A 13,378-nucleotide genomic window follows, 5' to 3' on the forward strand; every position below is an offset into this window, starting at 1 on the left:
GCGCGAATAATGAAGGGAATGGAAATGATTTATTGGGAACGGCGGCAGTGATTAAAGGGGTTGTTGGGAATGGTGGGAATAATTAAAGGAAATTTTTGGGAATCTCAGGAATAATTAAAGGAGTTGTTTTGGGAGTTCCGGGAATAATTAAAGGAGTTTCTTGGGAATTGCGGGAATGATTAAAGGAAATTTTTGGGAATTCCAGGAGTAATAAAAGGAATTTTTTAGGAGTTACGGGAATAATTAAAGGAGTTTCTTGGGAATTCCAGGAATAATTAAAGGAATTTTTTTGGGAGTTCCGGGAATAATTAAAGGAGTTTTTTGAGAGTTCTGTGAATAATTAAAGGAGTTTCTTGGGAATGGCGGGGAGTTCTTGGGAATAATTAAAGGAATTTCTTGGAAATTGTGGGAATTATTAAAGGAATGTTTTGGGAATTGGAATAATTAAAGGCATTTCTTGGGAATGGCAGGGAGTTCTTGGGGATTGAGGGAATAATTAAAGGGATTTCTTGGGAATGGCAGTAATAGTTAAATTAATTTCTTGGGCATGGTGGGGATGATTGTGGGAATTTCTTGGGAATTGTGGGAATGATTAAAGGGATTTTTGGGAATGGAAGTAGTTTATTTGGAATGGCAGGAATAGTTAAATGAATTTCTTGGGAATGGCAGGAATGATTAAAGGAGTTTGCTGGGAATGGCAGGGATTTCTTGGGAATTGTGGGAATGATAAAAGGAATTTCGTGGGGATTGTGGGAATAAGTAAAGGAGTTTCTTAGAAATGGAAGTAAGTTATTGGGAACAGTGGGAATAATTAAAGGGGTTTCTTGGGAATGGCGGGGAGTTCTTGGGATTGATTAAGGGGATGTCTTGGGAATTGTGGGAGTGATTATAGGAGTTTTTTGAGAATGGAAAGTTATTGGGAATGGTGGGAATAATTAAAGGAGTGTCTTGGGAATGGTCGGGATTTATTGGGAATTGTGGGAATAATTAAATGGATTTCTTGGGAAATCCCGGAATGAATAAAGGGATTTCTGGGGAGATTGGAAGGGATTCCCTGTGCTGGGGTTTCTGGGAGCGGAATTCCCGGGAATTCCCAGGAATTCGGGATTTGGGAATTCCCGCAGCGGCTCCCGGCATCCCCCGCGCGCTGTTTACCGTGAGACTGAGGGGCGGGGCGGGGCTGCTGATTGGCAGTAGGGTAGACCAATCAGGGAGCGGAAGGAGCGGATGTTGTCATTCTGGCGGCAAATAATATAGGGAGGAAGGCGGGGTTAAATACGAGTGGCAGCTCTGCGGACCAATGAGCGACGACAATTGGCTTGGCGGGATTTTGGACACTCCAGCCAATGGGAAGCGAGGAAACAGAGGCGGGCTTGAGTGACAGTGCTAGCCACCAATGGCATCGCGCAACATGCGGACATGGGCGAGACCTTCCCTCAGACGCCTCCGTGAGTGACAGCGCTGGCAGCGAATGGGAGGAGGACGTTGAGGCCATTTCGGGCCCGGCCTGGGCGGGTTCTGGTGCTGAGGGACGAATCCCACGCCCAATGGGAGCCCCCGGCCGGGAGCCGCCGCCATGGACGGTCCCCGAGGCCAATGGCGGCCGGAACTCGTTCTTGATAAACAGCGCGCTTTGACCAATGAAAAAAAGCGAGATGAGGCGGGGGGTTAATTGATAAACAGCGCTTTTAACCAATCGGCAGCGAGGTGCGCCAGCGCTGACAACCAATAGGAAGCGAGGATATCGCGGTGGGCGAGGTTTTGCGAGTTGAATGACACCCGCGCTTCCCAATCAACACGCCCGGCGTGGGGCGGGTCCCTCTTAGCCAATGGGGAGTGCGGACGGCCGCCTTCACCATTGAGTGACAGCGGAATCAACCAATCAGAATGTGGATTTTGACGAGTGACGGGCCGTGCAGCGAATGAGAAAGCGCGGTGAGGGCGGGAACGCGCGGTGCGAGCGGCCGGCGGGGCGGGGGGGCCAAGCAGGAAGTGGCGGAGGGGAAGCGGCGCCGCTGAGGGGCCCGAGCGGGACCGGGATCGGAACCGGGATCGGGATCGGGAATTGGGAACGGGAGCCGGGATCAGGAACCGGGATCGGGACCGGCAGCGGCCGCGGGGAGCGCCCCCGCGCGCAGCTCCAGGTAGCGCGGCCGGAGGGGCGGGAGCGGCCTGAGGGGGTCAGGGCCTGAGGGGGGGCGCGGCCTGGGCGGGAAGCGCGGCCTGAGGGGCCCGGCCCCGAATCCCGGGGTTCGGAGGGGGCAGCGTCGCCTCTTCCCTCGGAAATTCCCGGGGTCCGGGGGGTCACGGTCACCTCCCCATTGCTGGGATCCTGGAGGGTCACGGTCACTCCCTGCGACGGAAAAATCCCGGGATTTGAGGGGTCACGGTCAGCCCTTCACATCCCAAAAACCGCGATCTGGAGGGGCCATGGTCGCGTCTTCCCACACAAAAAATCCCGGGATTTGTGGGGATCAGGATCATCCCCCCCATCCTGGAATTCTGGGGGGTCGCGGTCAGTCCTTCCCCATCCCAAATCCTGGGATTGGGACGGGTCACGGGCATCCCCTCCTGCCTGGAATTTCGGGGAGTTTGGGGTCGGTGTGAGGAGTTTGGGGTGGGGAGTTTGAGATGGGGAGTTTGGGGTGGGAATGGGGAGTTTGAGATGGGGAATTTGGGATAGGAATCGTGAGTTTGGGATGGGGAGTTTGGGATGGAGAATTTGGGATAGGAATGGGGAGTTTGGGATGGGGAGTTTGGGATGGAGAATTTGGGATAGGAATGGGGAGATTGGGATGGGGAGTTTGGGATGAGGATGGGGAATTTGGGATGGGGAGCTCGGGATGGGGATGGGGGCCTTGGGATCTCGGATATTTGGGAAAAGCCCAAAATCCCACGGAATCCCCGCCCAGACCCCTGCAGACCTTGTGGGAATCCCGGGAAAATCGGGAATCCCGATAAAACGGGGCATCCCGAGCCGTCCCGGCCCCTTCGGGATTTTCGGGATGCCGGGCTCGGGGCCGCGCTGCGGGGCCGGCAGATGGCCGGGAATTAATCCCCTCCAAATCCCGGGAATTTAATCCCGCACGGATCCCTCGGGACGGGGCCGCTGCGCCGGGATGGGGGCGGGAGCGGGGTGGGGAATTTGGGATCGGGGGTTTGGGATCAGTGTGGGATCCGGGATTTGCCGCAGGTGGAATTTCGGGCCGATCCCTCCCTGTTTGTGGCTGTCCCTGCCTCCTTTCCCCAGCCGGGAAGGATTTCCCAAATCCCGCTGCTGATCCCAGACAGCTCCCTCGAGATTGCCCAGGCCATTCCTAAAAGGAATCTGGGATTGGGATCGGGATTGGGATGGGGAAATCCGGGATCCACCCCAGACATTCCCAGGGATTTGGGTGTGAATGGGGAAGGACAAAGGGAGCAGTTGCCCCCTGGAAAACAATTCCCAGCTTTTCCAAAGGAGCCGTTCCCTGCCTGGGGAGGGTTTTCCAGGGATGAAAGGGCAGGAAAAGGGGGATTTGGGCAGGAAAAAGCTTCTCCCGGGGCACATTCCAGAGGGAAATGAATGGAATCCCACCTGCTGGGGCTTTCCTGGATCCAGAGGGAATTTGGGGCTGGAGTTGGGGTTGGATCCCTGATTTCCCACCTCAGATCCAGAGGGAATCTGGAAAGGGGGAATTTTGGGATAAAGGGGGAAGTTTTGGGATGGGAAGGGGATTTTTGGGATGAAAGGGGGGATTTTGGGGAGAAAAGGGGATTTTTTGAATGAAAGGGAGAGTTTTTGGGACGGGAAAGGCATTTTTGGGATGAAAGGGGGACTTATTGGGACAAAAGGGGGATTTTTTGGAACAGAGAGAAGGTGTTTGGGGTGGAAGGGGAATGGGAATGGAAAAGGCTGCAGGACACCAGGATTCCCTGGGGTTTGTGGGGATGGAAACCCGGGAATTGCCAAACTGCCCCCGCCCTGAACCCCTTTCCCTGTAATTCCCAGCCATGGGGGACATGAAGACGCCGGATTTCGACGACCTGCTGGCCGCCTTCGACATCCCGGACATCGACGCCAACGAGGCGATCCAGTCGCACCAGGAGGAGCCTGAGGCGCCCGGGAAGGCGCTGCCGGGGGAGCCGGGCCCCGGCGCCGCCACGGCCGAGCCCGCGCTGCCGCACGCCGACATCTCGGCCGTCAGCGTCATCGTCAAGAACACCGTGTGCCCCGAGCAGGCCGAGCCCAAGGACGGGCACGGGCACGGGCACGGGCTGGCGCCGCGGCTGCTGCAGAACGGCTTCGGCACCGAGGGCGCCCGGCCCGCCGAGCCCGCCCCGAACGGCGACTGCTGGGCCAAGGAGAAGGGCGCCAAGGGCCTGGAGCTCTTCTCGCCCTTCAGCCCCGAGCCCGGCCAGGACGGCGCCGACCTCATCGACCGCGCCCGCGACGGCAAGGCCAAGGACAAGGCGCCGGCCGCGGCCCCCGCTGCCGGCTGCAAGGAGCCGCTGGGGGACGGCCCCGAGGGGCTGGAGCCGCCCTTCCCGGCGCCGTTCCGGGCTGGGGACGGAGCCCACCCTGTCCCCTGCATCAAGAAGGAGGAGTCGGACCCGGAGGAGGCGCCGGGCCGGGGCTGCAGCCCCAAGGGGCTGGCGCTGGATCACCTCAAGTCCGTCACTGTGCGGTACCCGGCCGGGGGCTCGCCCGCGGCGCCGTGGCCGGGAGCGGAGCCGGCGGCGCTGGACGGCGGCACCGGCGCCGGGGCTGAGCTCAAGCACTCGCCCGGGAGCCCCCGGGAGCCCTTCTCATCCCCAGGAGTGCCCGTGCCGCCCTCCCCCAAGCAGCTCTCCTTGAAGGAGGAGCGGGAGGTGCTGGGGAAGGCCGTGGGGAGCCCCCCGAGCGCGTCCAGCGCTGAGGAGGAGGAGGAGGAGGAGGAAAGCACCAACTCGCCGTCCTCCAGCTCCTCGCGGCCGCTCAAGGTGCGCATCAAAACCATCAAAACCTCCTGCGGCAGCATCACCAGGACGGTCACCAGGGTGTCCTCGGACTCGGAGCCGCCCTCCAGCAAAGTGCCCAGCGAGCAGAGCTCCCAGGAGCCCCTGGAGGGTCCCGCTGGCGTCCCCACGGAGGCGGCCAAGGAGAAGTCGGAGCTCTCCAGCCCCCTGAAGAGCACGGAGGGGCCCAAAATCGTCAGCGTGCAGCTGGGCAACGGCACCAAGCTGAAGGGCACCGTGCTGCCCGTGGCCACCATCCAGAGCGCCAGCAGCGCCATGCTCATCGCCGCCAGCGTGGTGCAGCAGAAATCCGTGGTGCTGCCCGCCAAGGCCGGCAAATCCGTGGCCAAGAACATCCTGAGCCTGGTGCCGCAGCCCCTGCCCAAGGGCGACGCCCGCGCCAACGGCGGCGCCAAGGCCGGCGGCGGCGCCAAGGCCAACGTGGCCGGCACCGTCATCTCGCGCAGCCAGTCCAGCCTGGTGGAGGCCTTCAACAAGATCCTCAACAGCAAGAACCTGCTGCCCACCTACAAGCCCAACCTGAGCCCGCCGGCCGAGGCCAGCCTGGCGCTGCCGCCCTCGGGCTTCCGCTGCCTGGAGTGCGGCGACGCCTTCGCGCTGGAGAAGAGCCTGGCGCGGCACTACGACCGGCGCAGCATGCGCATCGAGGTCACCTGCAACCACTGCACCAAGCGCCTGGTGTTCTTCAACAAGTGCAGCCTGCTGCTGCACGCGCGCGAGCACAAGGACAAGGGGCTGGTGATGCAGTGCTCGCACCTGGTGATGCGCCCCATCGCCCTGGAGCAGATGATCGGGCAGCCCGACGTGACGGCGCTGGCGCCGCTGGCGCTGCCCGCCGCCAGGGCGGCGCAGGAGGGCGGCGCGGGGCCGGAGCTGCTGCCCGTGCTGCCCCTGGGCTCCGAGCCCGGCAGCTACAGCTGCTTCCGCTGCCTCGAGTGCAAGGAGCAGTGCAAGGACAAGGCCGGGCTGGCCGCGCACTTCCAGCAGGCCGGGACGGGCGGCAGCAGCAGCAGCAGCAGCACGGTGAGAGCAGGGCTGGGAGGAGGCGGGAGGGCGCTGGGAGGGGGCTCAGAGCACTGGGAGGGGGTTCAGAGTGCTGGGAGGCACTGGGGTTCCAAGGGTGATCCCAGGTGGAATTCCCGGGGTTCCATGGATGATCCCGGTGTTTCAGGCGTGCTTGGCGTGCCCCATGATCCTGGCCCTGAGGGCTGGAATTCCGGGGGTTCCGAGGCTGATCCCAGGTGGAATTCCCAGGATGATCCTGGTGTTTTCCAGGTGTGCTCGGCGTGCCCCATGATCCCGGGCGGAATTCCCAGGTTCCATAGGTTATCCCGTTTTTCCAGGTGTGCTCGGCGTGCCCCATGATCCTGGCCAACCGCTGCAGCTTCAGCGCGCACCAGCGCATGCACCGCAGCCGCCCGCCCCACGTGTGCCCCGAGTGCGGGGGCAACTTCCTGCTGGCCAACTTCGAGTCGCACCTCAAAGAGTCCTGCCTGCACTTCTCCCGCAGGGTGGGGTACAGGTACGGAGCCAGGGAACGCCGGGAATTCCATGGGGGGGTCACTGGGGAGGTCCAGAAATGGGGTTTGCCCATGGAATGCGGGGGGAATCTCCTGCTGGACAGCTTGGAGTCCCAGCTCAAGGACTCCTCACGCAGGGTGGGGTACAGGTACGGAGCCAGGGAATCCTGGAAATCACAGGAATCCTTGTTTGCGGTCCTGGTTCCACTTGGAATTTTCCCTGAACTAGTTTGGATCCTGATCCTTGATAGAATTTTCCCAGAACTGTTCTGGATCCCGGTTTTCACTGGGAATTTTCCCAGAACTCGTTTGGGATCGTGGTTCCAGTTAGGATTCCCAGAGCCTCTTTGGATCCCAGTTTCCACTGGGAATTTTCTCAGAACTGGTTTGGATCCCAGTTTCCACTGGAAATTCCCAGAACCGCTCTGGATCCTGGTGTCCATTGGGAATTTCTAGAACCCAGTTTCCACTGGGAATTCTCCCAGAACCGGTTTGGGATCCTGGTTCCAGTTGCAATTCCCAGAACCGCTCTGGATCCCGGTTCCAGTTGGGAATTCTCCCAGAACCGCTCTGTTTCCCAGTCTCCGTTGGGGATTCCCAGAACCTCTTTGGATCTCATTTTCCCCTGGGGATTCTCCAGGTGTCCCAGCTGCTCCGTGGTGTTCGGGGGCGTCAATTCCATCAAGTCCCACATCCAGAGCTCGCACTGCGAGGTTTTCCACAAGTGCCCCATCTGCCCCATGGCCTTCAAGTCCGCGCCCAGCGCCCACGCCCACGTGTACACGCAGCACCCCGGCTTCAGCAACCAGCAGTCCAAGTGAGTGCTCGCGGAACGCCCAAAATCCCCCAAAATTTCCCTGGAATTCCCTGGAATTCCACAGATCCGCCCAGGGTCCCAGGGAGCGGCTCGGGTTCGTCCTGGAAAGGTTGGGGTGGGAGGTTTGGGAATGAGAGGTTGGGGTGGGAGATCTGGGAATGGGAGGTTGGGATGGGAGGCTGGGATGGGAAGTTTGGGAGTAAGAGCTTGGGCTGGGAGGATTGGGAATGTTTTGCTGTGGGAACGGAGCTGGCTGGGAGATTTGGGAACGTGGCCCTTGGGAATGATCCCAGAGGGCTTTTCCTGCCTGAGCCATTCCAGGATTTCAGGGTTGGGAGAACTGGGAATGTTCCATGATGGGCAGAAACTCCTCTGTGGGTGGGATGAGCTCAACTCTCACCTTCCTTTTTCCATCCCTTTTTCTCTATTTTTTCCCTCTTCTTCCCTCCTTTTCCCTCTCCCTTTTCTGTTTTTTCCCTCCTCTTTCTCTGTTTTCTTCCTCCTTTCCCATTTCCTTTTTCCTTCCCATTTCCTCCTTTATCCTTCCATTTTTTCTCTCCCATTCCTTCCTTTTCCTTTCCCTTTTTCCTTCTCATTTCCCCTCCTTTTTCCTTCCCTCATTTCTTTCTTTCCCCTCCTTTATCCTTCCATTTTTTCTCTCTCGTTCCCTCATTTTTCATTCCCTTTTTCTTTCTCATTTCCCTTCCTTTTTGCTTCCCTTATTTCTCTGCTTCCCCTCCTTTTTCCTTCCCTTTTCCTCCTTTATCCTTCCATTTTTTCTCTCACATTCCTTCCTTTTCCTTTTCCCTCCCCTCATTTCTCTCTTTCCCCTCTTTTTCCCTTCCCTATTTTCTCTCTCATTCCCTCCTTTTCCCTTTTTCCTTCTCATTTCCCCTCCTTTTCCCCTCCCTCTCCGCTCCCCCCGGCGTGTCCCCCGCCCTGTTTTTTCCCCGTTTTCCCCCGTTTTCCCCCAGGATGATTTACAAGTGTGCCATGTGTGACACGGTGTTCACGCACAAGCCGCTGCTGTCGTCGCACTTTGATCAGCACCTGCTGCCCCAGCGCGTCAGCGTCTTCCGCTGCCCGCAGTGCCCGCTGCTCTTCGCGCAGAAACGCACCATGCTCGAGCACCTCAAGGTCAGGCCCCAATCCCACACAAAAATGGGCAAATTCCGGGCTGAAATGGGGAAATCCCGGCCAGAAACGATGGGATTTTTCCCCAGTTTGGGAGAAGTCAGAGTGGGGAATGCTTGGGGGCCCAGAAACACACCATGCTCGAGCACCTCAAGGTCAGGCCTCAGTTCCGGCCAAAAATGGCAAAATCTCGGCCAAAAATGGCGAAATTTCGGCCAGAAACGATGGAAATTTCCCCCAGATTGGGGGAAATGGGAGGGGGGAGTGGGACCCAGCCATGGTCTGGATCCTGGAGCATCTCAGGGTCAGGCTCCATCCCAGACAGAATTCCAGCTGGGAATGGCAAAATTCCAGATGGAAATGGGGAAATCCTGGCCAGAGATGATGTGAATTTCCCCCAAATTGGGGAAAATGAGACTGGGTAGGGGGACCCAGCCGTGCTCTGGGCGCATCAAGGTCAGGCCCCAAACTCCGGGTGGGAATGGTGAGGTTCCGGCCAGAAATGGGGAAATCCCGGCCAGAAATGATGGGAATTTCCCCCAGATTGGGGAAGTGGGAGTGGGGAGGGTGACCCAGCCGTGCTCCGGACCCAGGAACGCCCAGAGCTCCCTGAATCCCCAGTCTCTCTCCCCTTGCAGAACACGCACCAGGCGCAGCCGGGCCCGGACGAGCCCTCGCGGCGCTCGGGGCCGCTGCCGGCGCCCAAGGCGGAGCTGCCGGAGCCGCCGCGGCGCTCGGGCTCCTCCTCGAGCTCCTCGGAGGAGGAGGAGGAGGAGGAGGAGGCGCCCAGCTCGCCCGAGCTGCGGCGGGCGCGGCGTGGGCGCTTCCCGCGGGGCAGGGCCGGCGCCAAGGCCAAGGGCAGCGGCTGGAGCTGCGGCCTCTGCCACTCGTGGTTCCCCGAGCGCGACGAGTACGTGGCGCACATGAAGAGGGAGCACGGCAAGGTGGGCGCCGTTCCTGGCAATTCCGGGCGGGTTTGGGGCGTTCTGGGCGGGATTGGAGGGAAATGGAGTTACGGCGGCTGGAGCGGGAATCCCGGCTACTGGATCCTCCTGGATCCCTCATGGATCCTCCTGGATGCTCCTGGATCCCCCTGGATCCTGGGAATGGAAGGATTTGGGAATGGCAGTCAGACTTTTGGAATAATTCCTGGCTGGATGAACAATCCCAGATGGGATTTGAGGGAGAATGGAGTTCTTCCAGCTGGAGGGGGAGTCCCGGCTCCTGGATGCTCCTGGATCCTCTGGGATCCCCCTGGATCCTGGGAATGGGAGGGTTTGGGAATGAGGATTGTTTTTGGGGTAATTCCTGATTGGATGAAGGATCCCAGGCTGGATTTGAGGGAAAATTGAATTTCTCTGGCTTGAGGGGGAATCCTGGGTCCTGGATCCTCCCGCTTCCCCCTGGATCCACCTGGATGCTCCTGGAGCCTCCTGGATCCTGGGAATGGAAGGATTTGGGAATGGGAATGAGATGTTTGGGATAATTCCTGACTGGATGAACAATCCCAGGAGGGAAAATTGAATTCCCACGTCCAGCTGGAGTGGGAATCCCAGCTTTTGGATCCCTCCTGGATTTTTCCCTGGTTTTTCTTAGATCCCTCCTGGGTTTTTCCTGGGTTTCCCTGGGATCCTGAGTGGGGTTTTCCTGGTTTGTCCTGGGTTTTCCCCGGGATCCTGAGCGGGATTTTTCCCAGTTTTCCGCGGGATCCTGAGCTGGTTTTTCGCAGTTTTGTCCTGGTTTCCCCACGATCGTGACGATTTTCCCCCCGCAGTCGGTGAAGAAGTTCCCGTGCCACCTGTGCGAGCGCTCCTTCTGCTCGGCCCCGAGCCTGCGGCGCCACGTCCGCGTCAACCACGAGGGCATCAAACGCGTCTACCCCTGCCGGTACTGCCGGGGTTGCTGGGATGGTTCCCAGGGTTCTGGGGCTCCTGGGTCATTCCTGGGGTCCCTGGGGTCCCTGGAGTTCCTGGTGTTCCTGGGATTCCTGGGATTCTGTGAGAGCGGGAGTGCTGGGGCTGGGACGGCCAATTGGGAAAGGGAACTGGGAGGGAGGATTGAGGGGGCTTGGGCTTGGGCTTGGCCAGGGAAAAGGGGAACTCTCAAGGAATTGGGGTTTAATTCCCAGGGAAATCAGGGTTTAGTTCCCAGGAAAATCAGGGATTAATTCTCAAGGAATGAGGGTTTAATTCCCAAGGACTCAGCGATTAATTCCCAGGAAAATGAGTGCTTAACTCCCAAGGAATCAGGGTTTAATTCCCCAGGAATCAGGGAATAATTCTCAGGGAAATCGAGTTTAATTCCCAGGAAAATCAGGGTTTAGTTCCCAGGAAATCAGGGTTTAATTCCCAAGGAATAAGGGTTTAATTCCCAGGAAAATCAGGGTTTAGTTCCCAGGGAATCATTGTTTAATTCCCAGAGGAATCAGGGTTTAATTCCCAAGGAATAAGGGTTTAATTCCCAGGAAAATCAGGGTTTAGTTCCCAGGGAATCATTGTTTAATTCCCAAGGATTCAGGGTTTAATTCCCAAGGATTCAGGGTTTAATTCCCCCCAGCTCTGCCCAAGATGGGAATGGAGATTCCGGGAGCGAGGAGGGTTTGGGGCAGGGCTCCAGGTTCCGTGTGGATCCCGTTGGGGGCTGGACTTGGGGAACTCCCGGCACACGGGGCCGCTCCGTCCGTCCCCAGGTACTGCACGGAGGGGAAGCGAACGTTCAGCAGCCGCCTGATCCTGGAGAAGCACATCCAGGTGCGGCACGGCCTCCAGGTGACCGACCCCGCCCGCAGCCAGCAGGTGGTGACGGCCCGCGGCCCGCCCGGCCCCAACCAGGTGCGATGCCCGGGAATTCCGGCGGTTCCTGGGAATTCTGGGGATTTCTTGGGAATTCCTGGGAATTTCCTGGGAATTTCGGGGCTTTGGGGCAGGACTGGGGGGAGGTTTATCCTGCAGTTCCTGCTGTGTTGGACCTGGCAGGCATCAGCAAGCAAAGAATCCTGGAACCCACAAATGCCAGACCTAAACTTTGTCCAAGTGGGGAGGTTTTGGATCTGGGACTGCCCACAGAATTATCTGGAATTCCTGGGGTTTCTTGGGAATTCCTGGGAATTTCCTGGGAACTTCAGCGTTTGTGGCAGGATCGGAGCCTCCTCATCCCAGAATCCCTTCTGGGAGCTGCCCCAGTTCCCAAGGGATTTCCAGGGGTTTCTCCCAAGGGGAAGAAGGGATTTCCCAAAGGGAAGAAGGAGTTTCCCAAGGGGTTTCTCCTGAGGGATTTCCCCAGGGGTTCCTCCTCGCTGGGATTCCCTGCCCGTTCATCCCCGATGTTTTCCCCCTCTCTTGCAGGCCCCGGGCCGCCGGCGCAAGCTCTCCTCGGAGGAGTCGTGCAGCGAGGAGCCCGACAGCACCACCCCGCCCGCCAAGAGCCCGCGGGCGCCGCTGCGCTGCCGCAAGTGCGGGCTGGGCGCCGGGAGCCGCGCGGAGCTGCAGGCGCACCTGGCGCAGCACCGGCCGCAGGGCGCGCCCCAGTGCCGCGAGTGCGGCCTCTGCTTCACCTCGGCCAGCGCGCTCGGCCGGCACCGCTTCATCTCGCACAAGAAGCGCCGCGGGGCCGAGCCCGAGGAGCCCGCGGGGGCGGCGGGGAACGGCAGCGGGAACGGGAACGGGAGCGGGAACGGGAACGGGAGCGGGAGCGGGAGCGGGGCCGCCCCCGGCGGGAACGGCGGCAGCAGCGCCGAGGGGAAGCTGGAGTGCAAAGTGTGCGGCCGGGGCTTCGAGAGCCAGCTCAACCTCAAAACGCACTTCAGGACCCACGGGATGGCCTTCATCCGGGCCCGGCAGGGCAACGAGGAGAACTGAGCGCTCCTGGAAATTCTGGAATGTTCTGGGATTCTCCTGGGATTCATCCGGGCCCGGCAGGGCAACGAGGAAAAGTGAGAACTCCTGGGAATCCCGGAATTCCTGGGATTGTCCTGGGATTGGCTTCATCCAAGCCTGGCAGGGGGCTGAGGAGACCTGAGCCTTCCCGGGAATCCTGAGATTCTGTGGGATCAGCTCTGAGCCCGGGAACCTCGGCATTCCCGGAATTCCGGGATGGGCTCCAAGGCCGGAATCGGCGCCGTGTACATAAATCCCCCCCGAGCCCTTCCCGGTGTCCGAGGAGGGAAAGTTGGGAATGGGACTGGGACGATCCCCGATCCCGCCGGGAACCCCCTGGGAATGTTGGATTTTGGGGGGATTTGGGGTTTCCGGGACCCCTCCGGGCCCTTCCCAGGAATTCCCGGATCCGGACGGGGCGGGGGAAGCTTTTCCAGCAAAATCCACCTTTTCTGTTATTATTTTTGGGTTTTGTTTTCCTGGATTTTCTTCCCGTTTGGGAACGTTCCTGGTGTGTTTTGTTGGGAAGGGGGCGATTCCAGAGCCCTGGAATTCCGGAGGTGCCCGGGAAGGACACTTGGACACAGCTGGACATTGCCGAGGGAGCAGGAGGAGGAAAAAAGCTGGAAAAACGAGAGAAAATAAGGAAAGAGGAGATTTTTCCTTTGGCAAAGGAACAAAAAACCCCAGGATTGGGAATGGATCCCAAATCCCAGCCAGGACCCTTTTCCAAAAGGAAAAATGGGAAAATGCTCCCGAATTCCAGGCTGAGGGTGAGGTTTGGGCCTTTTCCAGCGTTTTTCCATCTCCTTCCCTCGGGATCCGGGACCTTTCCCACCCCAATCCCCCCAAAATCCCCTGGAAAAGCTGCTCCCCCCTCGGCACTGCCATTCCTGGAGAATTCCCAGAGAATTCCCTCAGGATTCCCTCCCCTCTCCCTGTAAAGCTGTACCATACACTAAAATCCCCAAATCCCAACAACTGCTGTGCTCCCTCTGGGATTTGGTTTGGTTTCCCAAGGTTTTTTTCCCATT

The 13,378-nt window shown here is 59.1% G+C and overlaps 1 protein-coding gene across 1 annotated transcript; it reads left to right on the top strand.

Moving 5' to 3' along the window:
• Window positions 1–3,993: 3,993 nt before the first annotated feature.
• ZNF687 (zinc finger protein 687) lies at window positions 3,994–12,326 on the top strand. The gene is made up of 8 exons (XM_058821723.1): window positions 3,994–6,021; window positions 6,342–6,520; window positions 7,159–7,335; window positions 8,310–8,472; window positions 9,108–9,413; window positions 10,244–10,356; window positions 11,159–11,300; window positions 11,814–12,326. The coding sequence occupies exons 1-8, from the start codon at window positions 3,994–3,996 to the stop codon at window positions 12,324–12,326; spliced, it is 3,621 nt and encodes a 1,206-aa protein (XP_058677706.1).
• Window positions 12,327–13,378: the final 1,052 nt, after the last annotated feature.

This window comes from Ammospiza caudacuta, chromosome 30, assembly GCF_027887145.1.
Source record: "Ammospiza caudacuta isolate bAmmCau1 chromosome 30, bAmmCau1.pri, whole genome shotgun sequence".
NCBI lineage: Eukaryota > Metazoa > Chordata > Aves > Passeriformes > Passerellidae > Ammospiza > Ammospiza caudacuta.

What these genes read in the sequence shown, in the direction of transcription:
- ZNF687 (XM_058821723.1), top strand. Translation starts at nt 3,994, where the DNA reads ATGGGGGACATGAAGACGCCGGATTTCGACGACCTGCTGGCCGCCTTC. An exon ending in CCATGCTCGAGCACCTCAAG is followed by an intron (nt 8,473 to 9,107) that starts GTCAGGCCCCAA and finishes CTCCCCTTGCAG; the next exon opens with AACACGCACCAGGCGCAGCC. An exon ending in GCCCGCCCGGCCCCAACCAG is followed by an intron (nt 11,301 to 11,813) that starts GTGCGATGCCCG and finishes CCTCTCTTGCAG; the next exon opens with GCCCCGGGCCGCCGGCGCAA.